This window comes from Cavia porcellus, unplaced genomic scaffold (assembly GCF_034190915.1).
Source record: "Cavia porcellus strain 051 isolate PalLab524CR breed Dunkin Hartley unplaced genomic scaffold, mCavPor4.1 scaffold_10, whole genome shotgun sequence".
Classification (NCBI taxonomy): Eukaryota; Metazoa; Chordata; class Mammalia; order Rodentia; family Caviidae; genus Cavia; species Cavia porcellus.
In genome coordinates this window covers 54,173,328-54,195,094 of record NW_026947493.1, presented here as the reverse complement: position 1 = coordinate 54,195,094, position 21,767 = coordinate 54,173,328, and the positions used below count along the sequence as shown (strand labels likewise).

The 21,767-nt window shown below is 35.0% G+C and overlaps 2 protein-coding genes across 19 annotated transcripts in view; one reads left to right on the top strand and one right to left on the bottom strand.

Annotated features, from left to right (window-relative positions):
- Positions 1-21,767, bottom strand: part of LOC106025858 (histone H3.v1-like) — a 311,126-nt gene that overhangs the window by 273,110 nt on the left and 16,249 nt on the right. For 2 of the 17 annotated variants that reach the window (XR_010050198.1, XR_010050195.1), the window contains exon 1: positions 5,931-7,545. The exons of 2 other annotated variants lie outside the window; for them this stretch is intronic. The gene's annotated coding sequence lies outside the window, so the exon portion shown is untranslated. Of the gene's footprint in view, positions 1-3,349; positions 4,786-5,930; positions 7,559-21,767 lie in introns of those variants that run through there. 13 more of the 17 variants (XR_010050194.1, XR_010050193.1, XR_010050191.1 and 10 more) reach the window with 11 other exon arrangements.
- Il7 (interleukin 7) overlaps positions 4,926-21,767 on the top strand; it is a 37,477-nt gene continuing 20,635 nt past the window's right edge. The window contains exons 1-2 of one of the 2 annotated variants that reach the window (XM_023561719.2): positions 4,926-5,507; positions 10,729-10,818. Coding sequence is in view for 1 of the 2 variants with exons in the window: in XM_003479913.4 (XP_003479961.1) it covers positions 5,498-5,507; positions 10,729-10,862 (144 nt within the window). In the remaining variant the exon portion in view is untranslated. Of the gene's footprint in view, positions 5,508-10,728; positions 10,863-21,767 lie in introns of both variants that reach the window. The other variant, XM_003479913.4, reaches the window with a different exon arrangement.

The window sequence follows — 21,767 nt, the reverse complement described above, 5'->3', positions numbered from 1 at the left end:
GTAATCAAATTTTTAACAGTCTCGTCTGTATTAAGAAAATATTAGAATTATCTATTAAATATTAGAATTCTAATGAGCTTACTAGAACCTTGGGCATCAATGTCAATCAGTACATGTCAGTGTATCCTTCCTGGATGTTAACATAGCTCCATGCAGAGCAACGATTTTTGGTAAGAAAAGTCGAAACTCATGTACTCTGATGTTTCCCTTTTTGCAGTCATACTTGGATAAAGTTTATAACTTGAAAGGAATTCTGTGCACTGACGTGAATTTAGGTTAAGTGAGACACAGTTCCTGCTGTCCAAGGGTTCTGAAGAACTAATCACTATCTCTATAGTAATTGAAAACATAAAGAAAATCTATCCAGGGATGTAAGCAAAACATTTTTCCAATTTCTTCAGACACTTTGTATTGAAGAAAATTGTTGTAGGTGAAAGCTTCTCTGGTTAATCTTTTATAAAGGTAGTAGTTAAAACCATAATCCCTGCAAAGTCTAGCATAGGAGAGTAAGTATTGATTGCCAACAACACGCCCATCAGCATGTAAAGAATCTGAAAAGCATTTGGGGACATACTACAGTTTTCTTTTCAAAAAGTCAACCATTATTCCAATATTACACAAGTAAGTATCATTAGGAATTCTTCAAAAAGGAGTATGAATTAGGCACTAAATATATAATGGATTCTGAATGTTTACATTTGCAGCTTAAGAAATGAAATTAAAGAACAAAGGTAATGAGGAGTATAAGGGCAATAAATCCATCCCATCCTCTTGGTTACATCAATCCCCCTACCACAGACCTAATTTTATTGATTAATATATAAACATGCCCAAGTATGTCTCAAAAACAAAACTTGTAATTTGTGTTTCAAAACCACTCACCCATTCCTTTCTATTAAACGTCTCTAAAAATACGCCCCTCTTACTTTTTTTTATTCCCACATCCTCTTTCCCAATCGATTGATTTGAAGATAATGTGCAGTGTTTGCTTTGCCAAATCAAGTGGATACACCTTCCAATCTGTATCTTACTCAGTCTTTCTGAGATTTGATTTTTTGAAACACTGATTACTTACTTTATTTTGAAATTCTGTCCTCCACTGCCTGTTGGGGCTCTGAATTCCAACTTTCTTACTTTGCTGCCACAATCTGTTTGTTTTATTGGTGGGCAATCTTTTCCCCTGTGCTTGCATCTCAAGATTCCTCCTAGCATGAGTTCCTTCTTTGAATATGTAAATTGAGTAATTTCACGGCTGTAGCCATCAATGATTTGCTAACATATGTATCTGCTACAGAGCTTTTGACCTTCTGATATGGTTGTTTTGATTAATCTTACAGAACTATTTTCAGTCTTATAATAATCAAAATTAAGAGTCTACTCTTACTGCTGGATTTCATTTCATAAAACTATGCTTTAGTTTTGGACTCTTTATGTTGGACTCTTTTGGACTCTTGTAAGTCTTCCAGAAACAAATATTTCACGGAAGGCTTACACGTAGACATTTAGAAAGCAACACAATTCCCAGTTCCTCTTATGATGCTAGAAAAAAATGTGCAAAACAACTCAAACCAGTTGAACATAATACAAACAACAAACATTACAACTGTAAAATCTCAATATTGACAACTTACATTTGACAAATGTATGGTTTATTAAGGAATGCAATGATAAAAACCATAACTATGTTGTAAATAGATGGTCAGTGGTCATTTGATGAAATTAAAAATTAAATTTTAATTTCAGACTAGGCAATCAAGCAGATCTGATTTAGAATTACAAATTAGTTACTTGTAGACTTTTTTTAACCATTGGACAGATACATTAACCTTTTATGAATCTCTACTACAAATGGTTCTATATTAGTTTAAATCCCTGATTAAAGGCATATCATTCTTTCTTGTTCACAATATTTTCATTCTTTATTTAAATATATTCACATCTTTTTTACTAGTGCATGCTGGTTACATGGATGAATAGGTTTCATTTTGTCAGGTTTGTAACTACATACAGTGTACTTTGACTCCTTTTACTTCTCCATCCTCTACCTTGATCTCACACTTGAGGGGGCAATTTCTATATGTAAAATATTTTTATCCTACTCTCCCCTTAATTTTAGTTGTCTATTTATTTATTTGAGGGTTTTTAAAATTTTATTAGTACATATTTGCAGTATATAATGATTATATTCATTACGGGAAGCTGGTACATGTACATAATGCATCTTCATTCTTTTTTTTTTTTTAATCTCCTTGCTTTCCTTTCGTTTCCCTCTCCTTGCTACTCTTGATCCTTTTCCCTTTTGAAGAAATTATTCATTTATCTCTTTTGTCTATCAAACTGAAATCACCTTAAAGTTACATATTACTATCTGTAATGCATAACTTAATAAGTGTGACTGCACAGCAAGTTACAGAATTTGAGAGTCCAGTGCAGAGTGAAAATATGAGATCCTTATCTAAAAATAAGTAAGAATTCCAAAACAGTCACAGAAGAGAATCAAACCAACCACGGACCCTTCAAAACATAGGAGCCTGTGGAACTACATATCTTTACTAATGTCTGTGTGTGTGCTTATGTGTGTAAGTGTGTTTCAAACAAGTCTAACATTTTTTGGGGGAAAATTAAATCATACAAACTTCTGAAACTATCTTAGATATTATACTAGGTAGACATCTGATTTCAGACCATAAAAACAGGCTTTTAAATTGGGTAAGAAAATATTTTCAGGTTAGCTATAATTGACTATTTTGATTGAAGATTGTACATTTTAGGGAAAATTTACTGTTTATGTTGACATATTATTTCATTTTGTCTCTGTCCTGCTGTACTGATCATTCTGAGAATGTTATCTTCTCATTTAATATTTATTGATTATAATTCATGAAATTTACATTATTTTGCCTCCTTATTGGCTTGGCTGCATGGTTCATCAATCAGTCAGTTCTATGAGGAAGTATGATGTCAACCACTTCATTTTACAATCATAAATCAGTAACATTTTAAAAATGAAAAAACATTTTATCTTTGAAACTTTGACTAAAAAGTAATTTAGTGTATCAAAATAGCAAGAGCCAATTTAAATTTCATATTAGAATTTTTTCTAAACAACATTAATTTTCTCATAGAACAATCAACTTTGAGGAAGTTAAAATGAATTAATTTTCATATAACCATAAATATTCCAAATGCTTTCTGAACATTTTCAAAAGAAATTCTTCATATGTAGGTGCAAAGTGCAGTGAAGCATTTATGTCTTCTCCTTGACTTTTAAGTAATTTCCCTTCATTTTCCCCCAAATCTAGCTTATGCAAAAGCCTTTATTTCACTGTCTTTCAGGGTGTTTGCATACCAGAAGAAGGAGGATTTCCTCTTGTGAAAGTTGTTGATGGATACATTTTTACTCTGCCCCTGAAAAGTTCTACCACAGAAAGAAGAAAAATCAGTTCAGGCTATGAGCAGTTACATACTTCAAAGCCCCTGTCAGAGATTCTACATAAGCAAACAACCATTCAGGTCACGTGGAGTACAGAGTTTATCATTAACAGTCACTGCATCTTCACCTCTCTCTTTTCTCCACCTTCCCATCTGGGTTCCAGTAAAATGGAAACATTTGGCTTTCCCTCCTTCCACTCCGTCTTCCTGATCTACTCGTTTTCTTCCTCTTTCCTATTGTTTTCTTTCTGCTTTCACACACTTTCCCACACAGTCTTCATGTCCCTGCTGTACTGCATTCTGTCACTCATCAGTACTGAGTGCCAACGATGTGCTGGACCATTCCAAATGGAAGTAATCTTGCGGAAAGGCCAGAGTGGCAGCAGGACGGTGAAGTCAAGTAGGTGTGAGGAATGGGGACAGGACCCTGATTACGCAGGGCCTTGCGGACATGGTACACAGTGGCAAGTGGCCAGATAGAGGGAAGGGTGACCAGACATCCTGCTGCTCTGAGGATGAGGCATAGGTAAAACTTAGCTTTGGTGGTCACTGGGCAAGACTGTGGACTGGCTCGAACCCCTTTGTCTCACTCTTTAATTTATCGTTGTTCTCTTTCCCTTTCTGCCTTCTTTCATTCTACCTGTTTATTTGTTACATCCTCACGGAATCTAGAAGACTTTTAACCACTTCCAAATTTTCTCTGGTCAGCTTCAATTTAGAAATCACAAATTCCAGGAACCTTTCTTGAGATCTCCACACTAAGTTACCAACGTCCTATATTCTATCTACCTATTCAATCAATTTCTTCAATCAATATATTGCCACATTGTTTCACAAAGTCCTATAAGACAGGGTTTCCAAGCATAGAATTTGGAGCCAAATGCAGAAAGATTTTGTTCTAATTCTGCCAGATAAGTGAACTATGTCGTGCTACTTAAGGAAATCTGCTCCCACATCTGTCAAGTGCAGATAAGAAAACGATTTACTTCATAGAAAGTTTTCCACTCAACAATATATGGCCCATGCTAAATAAATTATAGCCATTATAATCTCTGTTTTTGGCTTCTAATATCCACCTTCATCTAAGCAGGTCTCTACGGAATGTAAGAAACCAAACTAAAATAAAATATGTACGTAATTCAGACCTAGCTAAAACTCCCTGTTCAGGGACACACACTCAAAATGCAGTTTGATTTATTAGACAAATCAGTTAAATTCACATGTGGGAGTCATAGTTACTACAGTTAATTTTCTATGTCTCTCACTAATTTTGGAGGCTTTTGATTGTCCAAAGATAGCACTTACCTACCAGATGAGGTGGACCCACAAAACTCTATTTCTTTAAGGTCCCACCTGAGCAGGTGCATGTACAGAAGACAGAGAGGAAAAAAAAACTGATTAGAGATTGGAGGGGCATAGGGCGTGAACCTCTTAATCATTCTTCACTTCCTTTTTTTACAAGATGACTTGGCAACGTCTGCCACATCCGCGGCAGAAGCGGCGACGCCTCCTTGGTGGCGTTCACTTACAAGAGCCCAGCTTTTGCCTTGTATATTTGTGGCTTCCGTGGACATATTAGCAACTGGTGGTTTTAGCTTCCAGTCGCCCAGAGCTGCCAAGGGGGTGAGAAGTCATCAGGAAAGTCTTTTAGCCCGAATCACACTGATTCACAAGACCAGCTGGTTTCTCCTGAAGTACTCCGAAAATCTGCACCGAGCTCAGGTCCTGGTACAGGTGCATGGCGAAGAAACCCAGAGGATAAACCCAAAGATTGAACCTGCAGACCAAGCGCAAAGTAGAAACTGAAAGTACACTACCGGGTGATCCTACGGAAGTTATGGAAAAAGCAAACCGCAGAGCCAGGCCGTGATGTGTGCCGCCCCTGGGATGGATGAACCGGCAGGGGCCGCGTGGGAGAGAGGAACCAGCTGCAGAGCCTGCCCTGCCCAGCATCGACTCCTGGCAAGCCCGCAGAAGACCAGGGTTCTGGGCGTGATTATGGGTGGTGAGAGCTTGCTCCTGCTGCAGTTGCGGTCATCATGACTATGCCAGCCTCCCGCAGACCATGTTCCATGGTAAGCGCTCCTCTCCCTGGCGCGTAAGTTCGCGCGCCTGGCGCGCCTGGGACTCCGGGACGCGCGGTCGGCCCCCCGCCCCCGCGCCCGTGCACGTCCGGGAATAGCCCGGCCTCGCACTTTGGACCTGCTCTGAGCCTCTGAGCACAGCCTCTTCCTTGGTCAGGCACTACCCGCGCCCCAGGAACGTGGCTCTTGCCACTTGCACCTGGGCTTGCTGACCTTGACTGAGAAACTACCTGACGCCCATTTGGGTCCCTAACCCCAGCGCGGCTGCGTCGGTCGGTGTGGCTCCCCGGCGGCTGGGTCACAGCGGGAATCAGAGGCAAGCAGCGCAGTGTCTGACCCTCGCCAGCGCAACCCCCCAGCAACAGCACGACCGATCAATCCTTCCCGTGCTCTTGACTGCGCAGAGTTACTCACGGGCAGCCTGCGTTCAGCAAGTGGCTGGGTTCTAGCAGCTCCAAACTTCCTAGAGAACTGAAAGCGAAGTTCCCTGGGGACGCGCTTTTAAACCCCAAGGGACAGATCTCTGGAAAACCCCGTTTTTGTCCCTGAGCAATGCTGGGAGTTTCCGACTAGGGCTGTACCTTGTAATGATTGCTGGGAACCCAAGTCTGGGACGAGCATTGAGAAAAGCCAGGCCTTGTTTTTATGTATGTTGACTCCTTGATGGAGTCAGGATTAAATACACAAACGTCTAAAATTCTAGGTGCCTGGTGAAATCTCATGTATTTTATTTGCGCAGAACAAAGACAAAAAATGGAAATGGACGGAATTGGTGTGAGATGAATTCCACTGGGAATCATGCGGTCCATTTGCGAGTTTAGCTTTGAAAACTACAGGAATAAAAGAGAAAGAGATGTGAGGGCAGAGGAGCTGCTCAGGGAAATCAGAATGTTCCAATAAATACTTCCTCAACAGGAGCCCTGTTGGGGGAGAGTGCTGCGGAAAGGGAGCCAGCCATCTGCTCTTCCTTTTGATGGTCCCTGGGCTTCCCTGGCTACTGTTACATCCAGAGTCATTTCCCCTCTCACAGGTATAAAAGTGCCAAGAATTGTCATAATAAGAAGCCCAGCTCAGTAACAAAACGAAGGAGAGGGGAGCAGAAAGACAGTTATGGCAGAAGATTTGTAAGGGTGTTCTCCAGGAGCTTAATATTGAATTAGAGGTGGAACATGTTCTTGTTTGCTTCTCAACACCTTTGATTCTGTTGCATTACTTTTCTGGTCCACCCCGGGTTGCACCTATCTGATCCAGAGGTAAAAAGACAAAAGAAAGCAAGGGTGTGTGTTTTTAACACTGAGACTTTTATCTGCTGACATAGTGAGTCATACATCATAAATTATGATTGGCGAATGAAATATTAAAATTCTAAAGTTTTAATATTTGTTATGATGATTGACTTTCGGCAATTTAATTCCAAGAGATTTCACTAGATGTTTAAGCTCCATCAAGATTGTGCTAGGATTACTGTGGACTGTTTGGTTTTTTGCTATTACTTTAGGGTATTTAGGTATTTAGGAAGATCAGGACCCACTATGTGGTCTTGAATTGTACTATATATAGCTTGTGTAATTTCATCATATTTGAGGATGAAAAATGAAGTAGTTATAAAAGCAGAGAACTGGGAGTGATTAGGAAACCTGAAAAGTTATAAAGAATTGAAAATGGCATCACATCAATGTTCATCTTAAACAAAAATATAAAAGGTGTTACTTTATGAGACCAACATGTATAATGACCCTCATCTGTGTAAGGTTTTATACTAGTTTTATTCCTTACTACCTATTGTAGTAAGAGCAGATATTTAGTGTTTTTTTTTTTTTTTTCTTTCTCTGAAATAAGAACATATGATACAACTTCAGAGCTTGGCCAAGAAGTACCTTGTTTCATGCAGAGGATTTTTTTTATTATTCTCTTGACTACATATCCACAGTTATTTTTATAAAAGCAGTGAGTGTAAGTAGTACTTCAGTTTCTAGAATCCTTAACCTGATCAAATTAGGTTTGAATCTTAGTTCTTACTAAACCCAATATATATTGGGAAAATGTTCTTTGGTCCCAGAGTCTCCACCTGCAAAATGTAAATACCATGTAGGTATGTACCTCATAAAGTAGTTGTGACACTAACTTCCCAGTGAAAGTAAGTCTATGTAATAGATGTTCAGTAAACCTTTGCTAATCTTAAAACACTGATAAAAGTCTGGATTTGGTGGATTGTAAAAACCAATTTATTTATGTTCACTTTGACCCCATAACTTAAACAACTGAGGATAGAATGTATTATTTGGCTTAAATTAAAAACCAACAAGAATTTTTAGACAGCCATCATTCTGGTTTAACCAAATTCCCTACTGAAAACAATTCTCCAGTTTCAATTCCTTCAGGAGATTTAAAGACAATTCCACAAGCCCACACTTGTCTTGCATTGTTCATTATGGTTTGTCTTTTCTGTGACCTAATGAAAAGTTCATGAAGAGAGAGAGAGAGGTGGTTGCCAGTGTAGTAGGAAACAAATACAAACAAAACGAAAGTTGAGTTCCTTTCCCATTGTGGTGCTCAAACCATACAATCTTAATATATTATACATATTTTGTGTGTGGTATGGAAGTAAACACTTGCAATTACAAAACCATACATCATTAATGACAAAGTTGGAAGCCTATGATATTTGGTTTCTCCCTGGCCTTACGTGTGTATAAAAAACAGTCTCTGATAAAATTTCAAATCTGAAGAGTTTCTGTATTTAGGTAACCAAGCAGATCCTGTTTTTTTTTTTGGTCTTTTTCCTTTTTATTGGTACCAGGGATCGAACTCACGACTGCCTGCTTGCAAGGCAGGCGCTTATGCCGCTGAGCTAAATCCCCAGCCCCCAACCAAGCAGATTCTTATAACTGAGGCACTTGAATGCTAAAGAAATATTACATGATTTTATTTTAGAAATCTGGTATGTGAAGCTTAATTGACATACCAAGACAAAAACTCTCAAGTTTCTGTATTCCTGATCTCACTCACTTTCTCAACAAAAGTAGGGATAACAGAACACTCTTATTTACAAGCAAAGTAAATTGTTTTAGAACTGAGATAGTAGTTGTAGTACACAAAAAGGCTGAATTTTCACCAAACCACCATTAGAAAGTAGTGATAAAACGCCTTCCAAGGAATTAGTAAATTGAGAGGGATTTTAGGAGCATTGATTGACAACTGAGCTGAAGAAGACAACTCTTGCTCATAGGAAAAAAAACTCATTTTGAGATAAAATTAAAGATAATAATAAAAATATTTTCCTTTCACAGTAATGTTTATTATATTTTCTTTAAAGTTCACTTCAAGGTGTATGTTCTGCAATTATTTTTTTTTTTTTTTGTTATATGTTCTTCCCAAAGTATAACTTTTGGTCACCTGGAAAATTACAGAGAAAATATTTTAAAAACCCTGATTTATACAGTCTACACAGATCCAATATAATGTCAAAATACAATAAATAATTAGCAATTGACTACTGTTTGCTGATCTTGTGGATAAAGGTGGAGAGACAGAAAGAGAGAGAGAGAGACAGACAGAGAGAGAGAGAGAGAGAGAGAGAGAGAGAGAGAGAGTCAAACAGTATCATAGGGAAGTGATTTTCATTGAGAAGACCAATGCAACTACATGTTGCCAAAATATTATGACCATTACTGGTCAAATTTTGGTGATGTGGCAAACTCAGGCTAGCATCCAGGATCACCTATATGTCCTTGGCACAAGGTACATAATGAATCAAAGGTTATTGCGATCAGTTATTATTAATCTTGAAGCTAAATGAGTTCTTGCTAATCCTGTATATAGCTATTTATTGGCAAAGCTAGAAATGCATTGCATGCCTCAATACTAAATTTTTGATTCTCTGTAACAAGTGTCAGTCACATATAAAGAGAAGTAAATTTGTTCTCATAATGGCTACCTAACCTACTGTTTACATTCATACAGTGGGTCACTGTATGAATGTAGACAGTAGGACTCTTTGTTAGGAAATAATGTAGACAAAGGACTCTTTGTTAGGAAATATATAACTTTTTATAATAATAACCATATAACATGTCAATATTATTATAAATTTTATAATAATCTTTACAGTCTACAGGATGTTGTCACGATATTAGTTTCTTGGGTTTTAGAGAGTGTTATTTGTACTCTCTAAGTAGAAAAGACACACATTTGAGAAATTTTGCATGGAACAAGTACAATTAAAATTTATTTGAGAAATGAACTGGGAGTATATTGTTAACATAATTTGGATTTTCGGCTGGGGACTTAGTTCAGTGGCACAAGTGCCTGCCTGCTAAGCACAAAGTCATGAGTTAAATCTCAAGTACCAAAAAATAAAATAAATAAAAAATAAAATAAGTCGGGTTTCACAGAACGTTATAAACAAGACTCTGTGGAAGGCTTATGAAGAAATAAATCAGATTTAATGTTTCTAGGCATCAGTAGATTTCCATTCAGTATGTTTTTACATCTTAAATGATACCATTTATAACTTCACTCTTTTGATTGGTTAGTTGTCCCTAGTTAGAAAGACAAATCGTTAGTTTAAAGGATGTAAACTTGCTTCTTGGGTTTTTCTAACATGACAAGAAGCTGAGCAGAACCTGGTTTCTGAGCATACTGATACACAAAAGCGTGAAAGACAGGAAAGGGAGCTCCAAAATGTGATTAACTTTGTAAGAATTTTGGGAAAGGAAAACCCCTTAAATTCCACTATTTAAAAGAAAGAATATCATAGTGCAGATAAACTTTCCAAAGTGCCACTGCCAGAAAGGAACTGGATATTCCATCCATGGGCTACCTTCAAAGTTTTACATAACAACCACATGCCACACATAAAGTACAAAAATAGCTGTGTTGTCTTGTCTTATAGGTATGTTCAACAAAAATCTAAATTGGCTAAGATATTGATACATGTGCATGTCTTTCAGAAGTATTCTTTGATCTCATCACACCTGTCCTACAGTTTCCCTCAGAGAAGTTTCTATGAAAAAAAAGTAAATGAAATCTGAACTCCAAAATGTTGCCCACATTGGTTGTACACAATTGAAAATTTTAGGATTCTGCCTACATTATTCAAGAACTGAGATACACTTTAAAAATCACTAGAAGTGCCCCAAACCATTGATAAAGCACAATCAAATGTAACATGCATCATACTTAGCTCATTCTCATTTATTGTTGCATTTAGTTTCTTTTAGGTATATCTTTGGAATTCCTCCCTTGATCCTTGTTCTGTTACCAGTAACTTCATCTAACTGTCATCTTAAAGACAAAGAAGGTAAAGGATATAAGAATGTTATACTGGTCAGCATCGATGAATTGGTACGTGTTTCTGTTTGCTTGTTTGTTCGTTTTCTTTACCTTTTCAATGTTTGGGAAAACCTGAAATATATTTTTGGTATGCACTGTTATAACAAAGTATCCATCTATAATCCTTGAAAAAATAAAGTGAAGCAACTACAGGATAAAATGAAATGAAATATTATGCATAGTGTTCATTTTTATAGCTGGCTTCATTATGTCTTTTAAAAACACATTTTTCCATATCCCTTGTTTCCCTTACAACCAAAACTTATATAAGCATGATTCAGCACCACTTCCTCCATTTACTTTCTCTCTTTTTTTTTAAACCGGTACCAGGGATCAAACTCACAACTGCCTGCTTGCAAGGCAGGTGCTTATGCAGCTGAGCTAAATCCCCAGCTCTCCATTTACTTTCTTAATTCCCACTTACATTAGTTTATATACATTCATTACACTAGAAAAGAGAAAATAACAGCATATATAACATATGAAAATTATGGTGAAAAAAGATGTGTATTTATCTGAATATGTGCCAATACATGTATTATGTGTGTCTGCCTTTTTGTACATGTGTATGATGTATGTTTCTGTAAGTTACTTTTTATTTGCTATAGATGACTTTTTTTTACAGATTTGTATTTTAGAGCAGATTTTTATTTGTGTAACATTTGAGCAAAAGGTAAAGAATTTCAATATACCCTTTTCCCCTCTGTGTGGTTTCCCTTATTATTATCATTTTGCATTAGTGTGGTACATTTGTTATAATTGATGAATGAGTTTCAATTCACAATTATTTATTAAAGCTCATATTTAACATTAGGTAATAATCTTTGTGTTACATAGTCACTGGATCTTGATAAGTATATTAAGTTCTGTATCCATGAGCATGTTATCACATAGAATAGTTTCACTGATATAAAAATCCGATGTGCTCCCTATTCTTCTTTAATTTCCCCAAACTCTTGGAAAGAATTAATGTGCTTACCATCTCCATAGCCTTGTTTTCTATAAGATTATGTGGTTGGAATCATGCAGTATGTAACCTTTTAAAAACTAGACTATTTCATTTAGAAATGTGTATCATAATTTTTTTCTTATAAATTTTTTGTGGCTTGATAGCTCACTTTTCTTACTGCTGAATAATATTCTGTTCAATACTCTACTCACTGACTGAAGGATGTATCTTGGTTATTTCCAACTTTGGGCAATGATAAAGGCTTCTGTAAATACTCAGGTACAGTATTGTGTGAGGACATTAGTATTAAACTCATATGGGTAAATACCTAGGAGCCTGGTACTAAATTGTAACACTATGTTTAGCTTTGTAAGAAACTGGCAAATTGTTTTCCAAAGAAGACATTTTGTGTTCTTGGCTGAAATGAACGAGGTTCCAATGCTTTCTACCCATTCCAGAATTGGAGGCATCAAGGCTTGAATTTTGGCCATTATAATAGGAGTGTCCTATTCATCTTTTTTTTTAATTTGCAATTACATAATGATATATAATGATGAGTAATTTTTGAGGTTCTTACTGCATCTATGTATTTTCTTTATTGAGATGTACAAATTCACATCTTAACTAACTTCTTAACAATATAGTATCTTTTTGCCATAATCACAGAACATCTATTTGTATCTTTGGTCAATCTTGTACTTTTCCTCATATAAACCCTCTTTATAATTTATTAGACTTATACTTAAATATGTCATGCTTAATGCTATTGAAAGTAATGCTGTTTTTTTTTTCAAATTCCATTTGTTCCAACTGGTATATAGAAAAGCAGTTGGCTTTGTATATTAATCTTATATCCTGAAACCTTGCTATAGTCCATTATTTGTTCAAGTATTTTGAGGATTCTTTGGAATTTTGTATATAGACAATCATATCATTGTCCAAAGTTAATTTTCTTACAAATTTTAAGAGATGTATCAATACAATGTGACATTGATTCAACAGATAATTAACCCCTTTTAGTCAAGTTGAAACCTTATGTGGCATAAAAAAGGCCTTCCAAATATTCATAGGATGAAAAAATTGGTTAAATTATTTCCTTCTATCTCTTCCACATAATCATATTGCAAAGGAGTAATGTCTTAGGAAATTGATATACATCATGGAGAGGTGTAAGACTTTCAGGGTGGTATGAACTGGAGTAATTTGTCAATTTTACATCTCATGATATTTTTGACATTGATTGAATTAAATGTTGCTAATAATTTGATCTTTGTTCATGTTCTGTCTATATATTTTTGTTCATCATGAAACAGAGTGTTGATGATTACAACTATTATTCTATTAGAATCTATCTCTTCTTTTGATCTACTATTTGCCTTATATATTTGATGGGAGTATATATATTTACATTTGTTATGTCTTCTGTTAAATTTACCCTTTATCAATACATAATCACCATCTTTGTCTCATTTTATACTTTAGTATTTAAAGTCTGTTTCATGTAAGTTTAACTTCTACGAAATTTTGGGTTCTATTTGTATGGTACGCCTTCCAACCTTTCTTTTCAGCCTGTGCATATTATTAACAGTGAAATGTTTATCACAGGCAGCATAAAGTTAGGTATTGCTTTCTTTTATCCACTCAGCTAGCTTGTGTCTTTAGATTGGGGGCTAATGTGTTTAATTCAATGATATTATTAATAAGTATAAATGTAATCTTATCAGTTTTGTGTTCTTAATATTTTGTATGTTCTTTGTTCCATTGTTCCTCATGATTTATTTTTGAGGTTTGTAGTTTTCTGTCATTGTGAAGTTTAATTCTTTCTCTCATCTCTGTCTGTCCCTGTTTCTCTGCTAGTGAGATTTTCATGATCCCAGTCATCACCATGTTGTATCTAGTATAAGACTACCTCTAAGCATCTGCCATAGTTTTTAAGGTGATGAATTCTCTTAGTTTATGCTTTTCAGTAAACCAACTAATTTTTCATTCATTTGTGAAGAACAGTTTTGGAATAATATTTCCAGCTGGCTGGATTTTCTTTTAGGACTTTAACTACGTCATTTCATTACTTTTTGGTCTGTAAGTTTTCTGTTGAGAGATTTGCTGTTAATGTGGATTCTTCTTTAAGTGATTTGTCATGTACTGTCTTTATAATTTTCCTTTTATCTTATACTTTGGACCTATTATGTCAAATTCCTTGCAGATGATTATTTTTGGTTGAGTTCACTTGAAGTTCTTTGAATTTCTTGGATATGGATGTCCATATCTAAATTCAAAGACTTGAGAAATTTTGAGCTAATGTTTCATTAAATAAGATTTCAATGCTTTTCCTTATTCTTTTCCTGGAATTTCCATAATGTGAGTATTTGTTCACTTAATATTATCCCATTTGTCTTATGGACTTGCTTCACATTTTTTTCTTTTTCTTCCTTCCTTCATTGCTTGTTTCCTTCACTCATTTTCTCTTTTCTCGTTTGAGATGTTTTGTTCTCAAATTTAGAAAGTTTTTATTTCTTCTTCTTGGTCTAGTCTGTTGTAGAAGCTGTACATTATATTTTTTACATAACTGATTCAAATGTTACACTTTAAGACTTTTGATTGTTTTATGTTATCTGTCTCTACTAAATTTCTCATTCATATAATTTTCCCCTTGGATGTGTGGCACTCTGATTTATATTAGTTGACCAGAGATGCACGAGTCATTTAGGCCAAAGAGAGGCTCAGTAGTAAAGTATTTGCTTAGTATTCATAAGGTGGGAGTGGGGAAAGGAAAAGAGATGGAGGGACAGGGGAATGGGGGTGGAGAGAAAAATAAAAAAGAGAGGGAGGGAGGGAGGGAGAGAGAAAGAGATTATTCATATATTTATTCCTGATTCTATAATTGTATTACATAGTGTAATGAGTTTGCAAGTCAGGATCAGTTTGTCTGTTTATACTAAGAGGCCAGGTGAGATGCTGAGAAGGACTGTGTTGTACCAAGGAAGCAATTTGAGGAGTACTGTTCTATGAGTATTATTTTAAAATGTTTCTGAAAAGCTTAAAAATGATTCATGAATATATGCTTTCCCTTTTATTTAGACCTTTATTTTCCTTGAACCATGTTGTGATTTTTAGAATATAAATTTTATACTTTTCTTGTTAAATTTATTTCTCAGTATATTATACCTCTGATGCTACTGAAAAGGAATTACTTTCTTAATTTCATTTTAAATGGTTTATGATTTTTATGTACTCTATATATCTTCATTTGTCTTCTCTATATCAGTTTATGAGCATTTTAACTACAATTTTATGTTTCATTCATCTTTGTGTCTAACTGGATGTTCAACATTATATGTGCCTGTTTTTTCATATAATTCATATTATATGAATTATAAATCAACACCATAATTTTTAGAAATTGTTTCAAGTAGTTGATAAAGCACTTTGTTCCTGAAGATATATTTCTTTGGAAATATTTTAATTCAAAAATCAAGTAGCAATATCTACCCATCTGTACTGTGTCACATCATGCTATTGTTACTGCTAATGTGTTCTAGCTTAGTCAACGATATCAGCATTTACCCAGTCATCCCATCCTGAAAGCAGAGAATCATCCCTAATATCTTCACTCTCCTTCATTTCATCTATTTTCAAATCTTGTAATTTAGTATATTTCTGTAAAATCTACGTGAATTATTCACTCTGTTTACTTTTTCTACCGTCTCAAGTCAGGTAAGTCACTGGGTATCACTGAGACCACTTCAATGGCTTTTCATAGGCTCCTGGCTAATCTCCCAGCCTTGCTATAAATTTGTCATTTGTATTAACATTTCAGTTATTTTTCCAAATTCAAATTTGGCATTGTCTTTAATTAAAAATGTTTATTAATTTAGAATCTCCTTTGATCTACCTTAGGGGATTATTGGCTATCTGTTCTTTCTAAATTGATTTATATATTCAATGGAATTGCAATCAAAATCCAGAAAGCTATATTGTGGATATGTTCAATCTAATTTTAAACTTTATATAGAATGTCAAATGATTGAGACAACCACTTGATCATTAAAAAGAGAACAAAAATAGATGGTTGACATTGCCAAAATTTTAATTTTTTGAAGCTGGAGTAATCAAAACACTGTGATATTGATGAAAGATACACAGCTTATAGGGATAAATAGAGACTGCAACATAGACCCAAGTCAGTGTATCTGACAAAGAATCAAAGGCAGTTCAATGGAGAAATGATAGTGTTTTAAGTAAGTCATGGTGGGATAGTTGAACATACACATACAAATTAGGCATACTTCTCTCAAAACTTGACCAAAGTGGATCACAGAACTAAATACAAAACCTAAAACTATAAAATCAACAGAACATAATATAGAAAAAAATCAAAATGAGCTTAGACTTGACAATGATTTTTTAGATACAAACCAAATAGCAAAATCTGTTAAGAAAAAACTAATTTGTCTTCATTAATATGCTGCTCTGAATCACTGTAAGTAGAATACAAAGTAAAGGTAGAGAATGAGAAAAAGTATTTGTAAAGTATATACATGATAAAGAATCTATATTCAAAATATCCAAAGATCTGGTAAACTAAAATATTATAATAAAATAATTTAATGAAAATGGTAAAAATATCTGAATAAATGTCACTCCCTAAAAGATATATACACAACAAATAAGCATTTGAGAAAACAACTTCATTAGGGAACTGTAAATTAAAACATTGAGCTAACATATAACTATGAGAATGTCTAAAATCTAAAGCATGACAGTACTAAATGCTATCAAAGAAACAGAACAGAAATACTTACTCATTGCCAATGGGAATGCAAAATGGTACAGTCACTTTGGAAAAGTTTGAAGTTTTGCAAAGATAAATTAGCTAATTATTTAATACAGTAATTTATTCTCCTAAGTATTTACTCAGATGAGCAGAAAACTTATTTATACATTAAAGCTTGCATACTTAAGGTCATAGAAACTATATGCTTTTCTTCTTTGACTTAACCCATGCTTTATCTTTATTGTTTTCTTATATTAGTAAATGTTTGCAGTACATAATGTTTACATCGATGATGGAGAGTAGGTACATGTACATAATACAGCTTCTTTTTTATAGTTCCCTTCCCCATACCACCTACCTTCTTTCCTCACATTTTAACTCCTCTTTCCATTTTCAGTCTTCTTGTTATAATTCTAAGCTCATGTTTATGGCATTTATTCTTAATTGCCAAAAATAGGAGAAACAAAACATCGTAGGTATGTGTCATTTTTTTTCATGTTTTAAAGGGGGCTGTTGATATACAATTACAGATTAAAACATACATAAATGATGTCAAGTTGAAAGCTTAAATTTAACAAAAACATAAAATAGAAACTCAAATCAAGGAAAAGATACTTTATTGTCCCCAAACCCATTGAAAAGTATGCCCAGAGAATGAGGAGAGCATTCTAAGAACCTACATGGTAAAGTGTCCCATAAAACATAGTCAGCACAGTGAATTGATAATGGTGCCCCAAAAAGATGCTACCCGGAAACTTTGACTATTACCTTATTTGGAGAAAGGGTCTTTTATATTTAATTATGAATCTTCAGATTAGTCATTGTGGGTTAGATGGATCTTAAATTCAGTAATAAATGCTATTAGAAGTGAAGAGCAGAGAAGAGACACAATAGAGAAGCTCATGTGGAGTCGTAGGCAGAGCTTGGAGTTACAGATAGATGTCAAAAGTGCCAGTGGTTGCTACCAACAGCCATTACCAGCTAAAAGTAGGGCATGGAACAAAATTTCCCTCAGAGCTTCCAGAAGGAAGTAGTCTATCAACACTTTGGTTTTGAACTTCTAGTCTCAGAGATGAAATAGATTTCTATTTTTTTTGTTGTTGTGGTTTTTTTGTTTGTTTGTTTTTCTCCTTTTTATTGGTACCAGGGATCGAACTCACGACTGCCTGCTTGCAAGGCAGGCGCTTATGTCACTGAGCTAAATCCCCAGCCCCTAGATTTCTATTGTTTTAAGATTTGTTTCAATCACAGGAAATTCATACAGATTGTGAAAAAAATGTCTCACTAATACTTTACTTCAGCAAAAGTAAATGCAATGCAAGTAACCTGGGCTAATGCTTCTCTGAGTATGATCCCTTCTATCCGAAGCAAAGTATTCTCAGTTGGGAGGAAATGCAAAGGCCAAGTGATGACTGTTTCATCATCAGCTCTCTACACCCAGTAACATACTTTAAAAAAATAAGTTGTTAACAAGAGAACTCGGCATTGATAAAAGTGTCCAGTGTTGATAAGGGAGGAGGCTGTGCGTGTTTGGTGGGGAAGAACTACAACAAATATCTTTACCTTCCTTTCCATTTCTTTTGAATTGAAAGTTGCTCTAAAATATTCTTGAGAAAGTCATTCTGTGTCCACAATTATTCATCGCTTTCCCACCTCCCTGTGCCACATTTCCCTTTTCACCTACACTACTGTTCCTAGGCTTTTAACATCAGGTAGAATATGTCATAGTCTGGCCTCAGTAAGCAAAAATACAAACAATTCAATAGAAGGACAAAAGATGAATAGATTTTCTCAGAAAAAGACATACAAATTGTCAATGATCATGAGAGAAATAGAAATCAAACCACAATGAGGTACCACTTCACTCCAGTCATAATGGCTAATATAAAAAAGAAAAAATAACAAGTGTTGAAGAGAATGTGAAGGAAATGTATACTTAATATATTGTCATTTGAGTTGTAAATTAGTACAGCCATTTTAGCAAACAATCATGTGCTTTTTTTAAAAATTAAAGCTACAAGTATTATATATTCCATTATTCCCACCACTGAATGTATGTTTTTTAAAAAAAGAAATTTTTAAGTTGAAGTTATTGCATCACTATGCACAGAAGCCAAGAAATAGGATCAAATGAAGTTCCATTAATAAATAGATAAAGAAAATGTGGTATGTATACACAATGAAATACTCTTAGATAATAAAAATAATGAAATCTTATCATTTGTGACATTGATGAATTTAGTTGAATAATTTACACACAGAAAGACAATATTGCATGATATCACTTATATGTGGAACCTAATTGATTTAATATAAATACAGAATAATATAATTTTTACTAGAGAGTAAGAAGAAAGTAAAGAGTGCTGGGAAGAGATTGTCCAAAGAATATACAATTACAGATAGATAAGAGAAATAAATTCAAGAGATCTTTTGTCAACAACATGACTACAGTAATGGACATTTTATTATATTCTTGAAAAATGTAAATAGAGTGAACATTATGTACTCTTATCACAAAAATATCTATGGGAGGTAATGAATTGTTAATCAGTTAGATTTAATCTTAACACAATGTATTTACTATAAAATATGTTTTAAATGATAAGTGTTATCTGCCAATTTTTTAAAAAAATTCAAAAGTTCTGAGCAGAGAGTTTCATCAGTGAGATGACATCATGGGGTCAAAGTGTCAGCACAGTGGGGTTTACTTTCAGATGAAAACAGCATGACATTTATGCAGATATATCATAGCAAAGTAAATCTGAATCTAAAAGAATTCATTCTAGAAGGCAATAGAGTCTAAGAAACAAGTATAATATCTTTTAATACATCTTACTATAGTTCTTTAAAGTTAAAATGGATTTGATGAAAAATTAAATCATAAAAACAGAATGAGTTGGAAAGGGATAATATACAGCTAAGGAAACACACTGAAATATAAAACTACACACTCTTCTCATTTTAGATGTGGCAAATATATTACAAGTCATTTGAAAGATAAAGAAGAAATAAAAGGGGGCTGGGGATTTAGCTCAGCGGCATAAACGCCTGCCTTGCAAGCAGGCAGTCCTGGGTTCGATCCCTGGTACCGATAAAAACGAAAAAGACAAAAAAAAAAAAAAGAAGAAGAAGAAGAAATAAAAGATTTTCTGTAGTCACTAAAATGCAAAGTAAAAAGACAAACATTTCCCAAAACAATAATAAAAGAGAGAAAACAATAAACCAATTTGCCAAGTTGTTCTTGCAAAAGAGAACTCATCAAATGGGAGAGTAAAATAGCCTTTTATTTCTACTAAATGAAGACAAAAAATTACCAGGAAATGTATATTTTGAAACATAAAAAATGATGCAGAATAATTGTAAGATATATCTTGGTAAAATGGCTTAATTCAAGAAAAAGGAGAATATCGCTAAGAAAAGGTAGTTATTTTGTGGAGAATAGACTATGACAAAGCTTTGTACCTAGCAAGATTGTCCAAATATAAAGTGCATGGGCAGAAGATGATGCATGTCAAAATGCACAGGAAAGAACACTCATGAACCTTTTTTTTAAGAAAAAAGGGAGAAAGGGAGGTAAGGAGGAAAAGAAAGAGAAATGAAAAAAAGGCAGAAGGCAGACATACCTACCAAAAAAGGCAGAAGGCATCCTACCAGACATAAACTCTAACAAAGAAAGAGTTGTAGTCAGGGGTTTGTGAGAACAACTACAGTCAGGACACAGAATTTATAATATTATTTTATGATGTCCACACAGAGTTAAACACCAGAAAGTGCAGGAAATCTGTCCACAACACTAAAGACCAGAATATTTAGCCAAGGCCCTGGATCCCATAGGAATGTCCTGCATGAGTCCAGATGAAAACCTAGAGCCATGACAGTGCCTCTCACAAGTCCAACTGGAGGTCTAGAGCCCATGAGAAGGACTCATGCCAGTCTGTTTTATGGATCTGCACTGGGAAGGACCAAAGGTCAGTGGTGGAAGCTAGAAAGTCTGTGCCAGCGGGCTGAAGGAGCCGTGGTGGTAGGTTGAGAGTTCTACACTGGAGCCAAGAAGCCACTCTCAAAACAAGGACCCAAGATGCTCTGAAAAGCACCACAGCCATCCTCAGCGACATGGGAATCCCAAGTTCCTCTGAAGATAAGAATAGTCGACTATATGCCAGGAAGCCAGTGTGACAATTTCTCCTGGAGATCAAACAGCATACATCTTCCTCTCCAGAGCCAGGAAGCCATGCTTAGTATAAGCACCAGAGCTCCCGCAAAGTGAACCACAGCCACTCTCACTAACAAGGTCCCAAGCTCCTCTGATGATAATGGCTGAACTCATGTTGGGGAAGCTAGTCGTGAGGAGCTCCTCCAGAACAAGTGGCTTGAAACAGCAACACTTAAGAGAACCCGCAATGCCTCTCTCTTCTTCTCCACATCTCTAGCCTGGCAACTTTCCTCAGGTGGAACATCTACACTCACCACCATGCTGATTTAATTCAGCTGGTGTTAGTTGGCCACCAGTTTTTAATCCAAAACAGAAAGATGTATAAATGTACTAAAAGTCTATTAATGAGCATAAGCTCACTTTCAGAATTATACTGGTCTCTTCCTTTACTCCTGTATATGAGGTATGGTCAAAATATACAGGGAATGTTTGAACTTTAAAAAATAATTATAATATAAAACACATCACCACTAATTCTCCTCAGAATACTCTGTCTTGCTTCAAACACACTTCCCCATCATTCTTGCAACTTTCTGAAGCAGCTTGGAAGAGTTATTTATGCTCTTAAAACACTCTCTGTCTCAGCACTCCATTCTCATTCTGCATGACAATTTGCTCTACCAGAGTTCACTGTATTGCTTTGCTTGACATCTCTTTTCAGTAAATCTTTACCTTTTTTTCCTGACTGTAACTATCCAAGTGCATCTCAACAGAATCTTTGAATATATTCACTCTACTACTTGGCTCCTCACATGGTCTCAACAAAATCCAACGATTCCTAAAACTTAAATCAGTTTATAAAGTTCAGGATAGTAGTAAGCAGGTAGAAAGTAAAGCATGTTAGCACTGTTGATTACAAATTCACATTTGGCACTTTTGCTGATTTCTGATTAGACTTTTAAGATAATATACAACCATTACTGCATATTAGCCTGAAGACTGATTAGTGATTAAAGTCTACTAAAATGATCAGCAAGT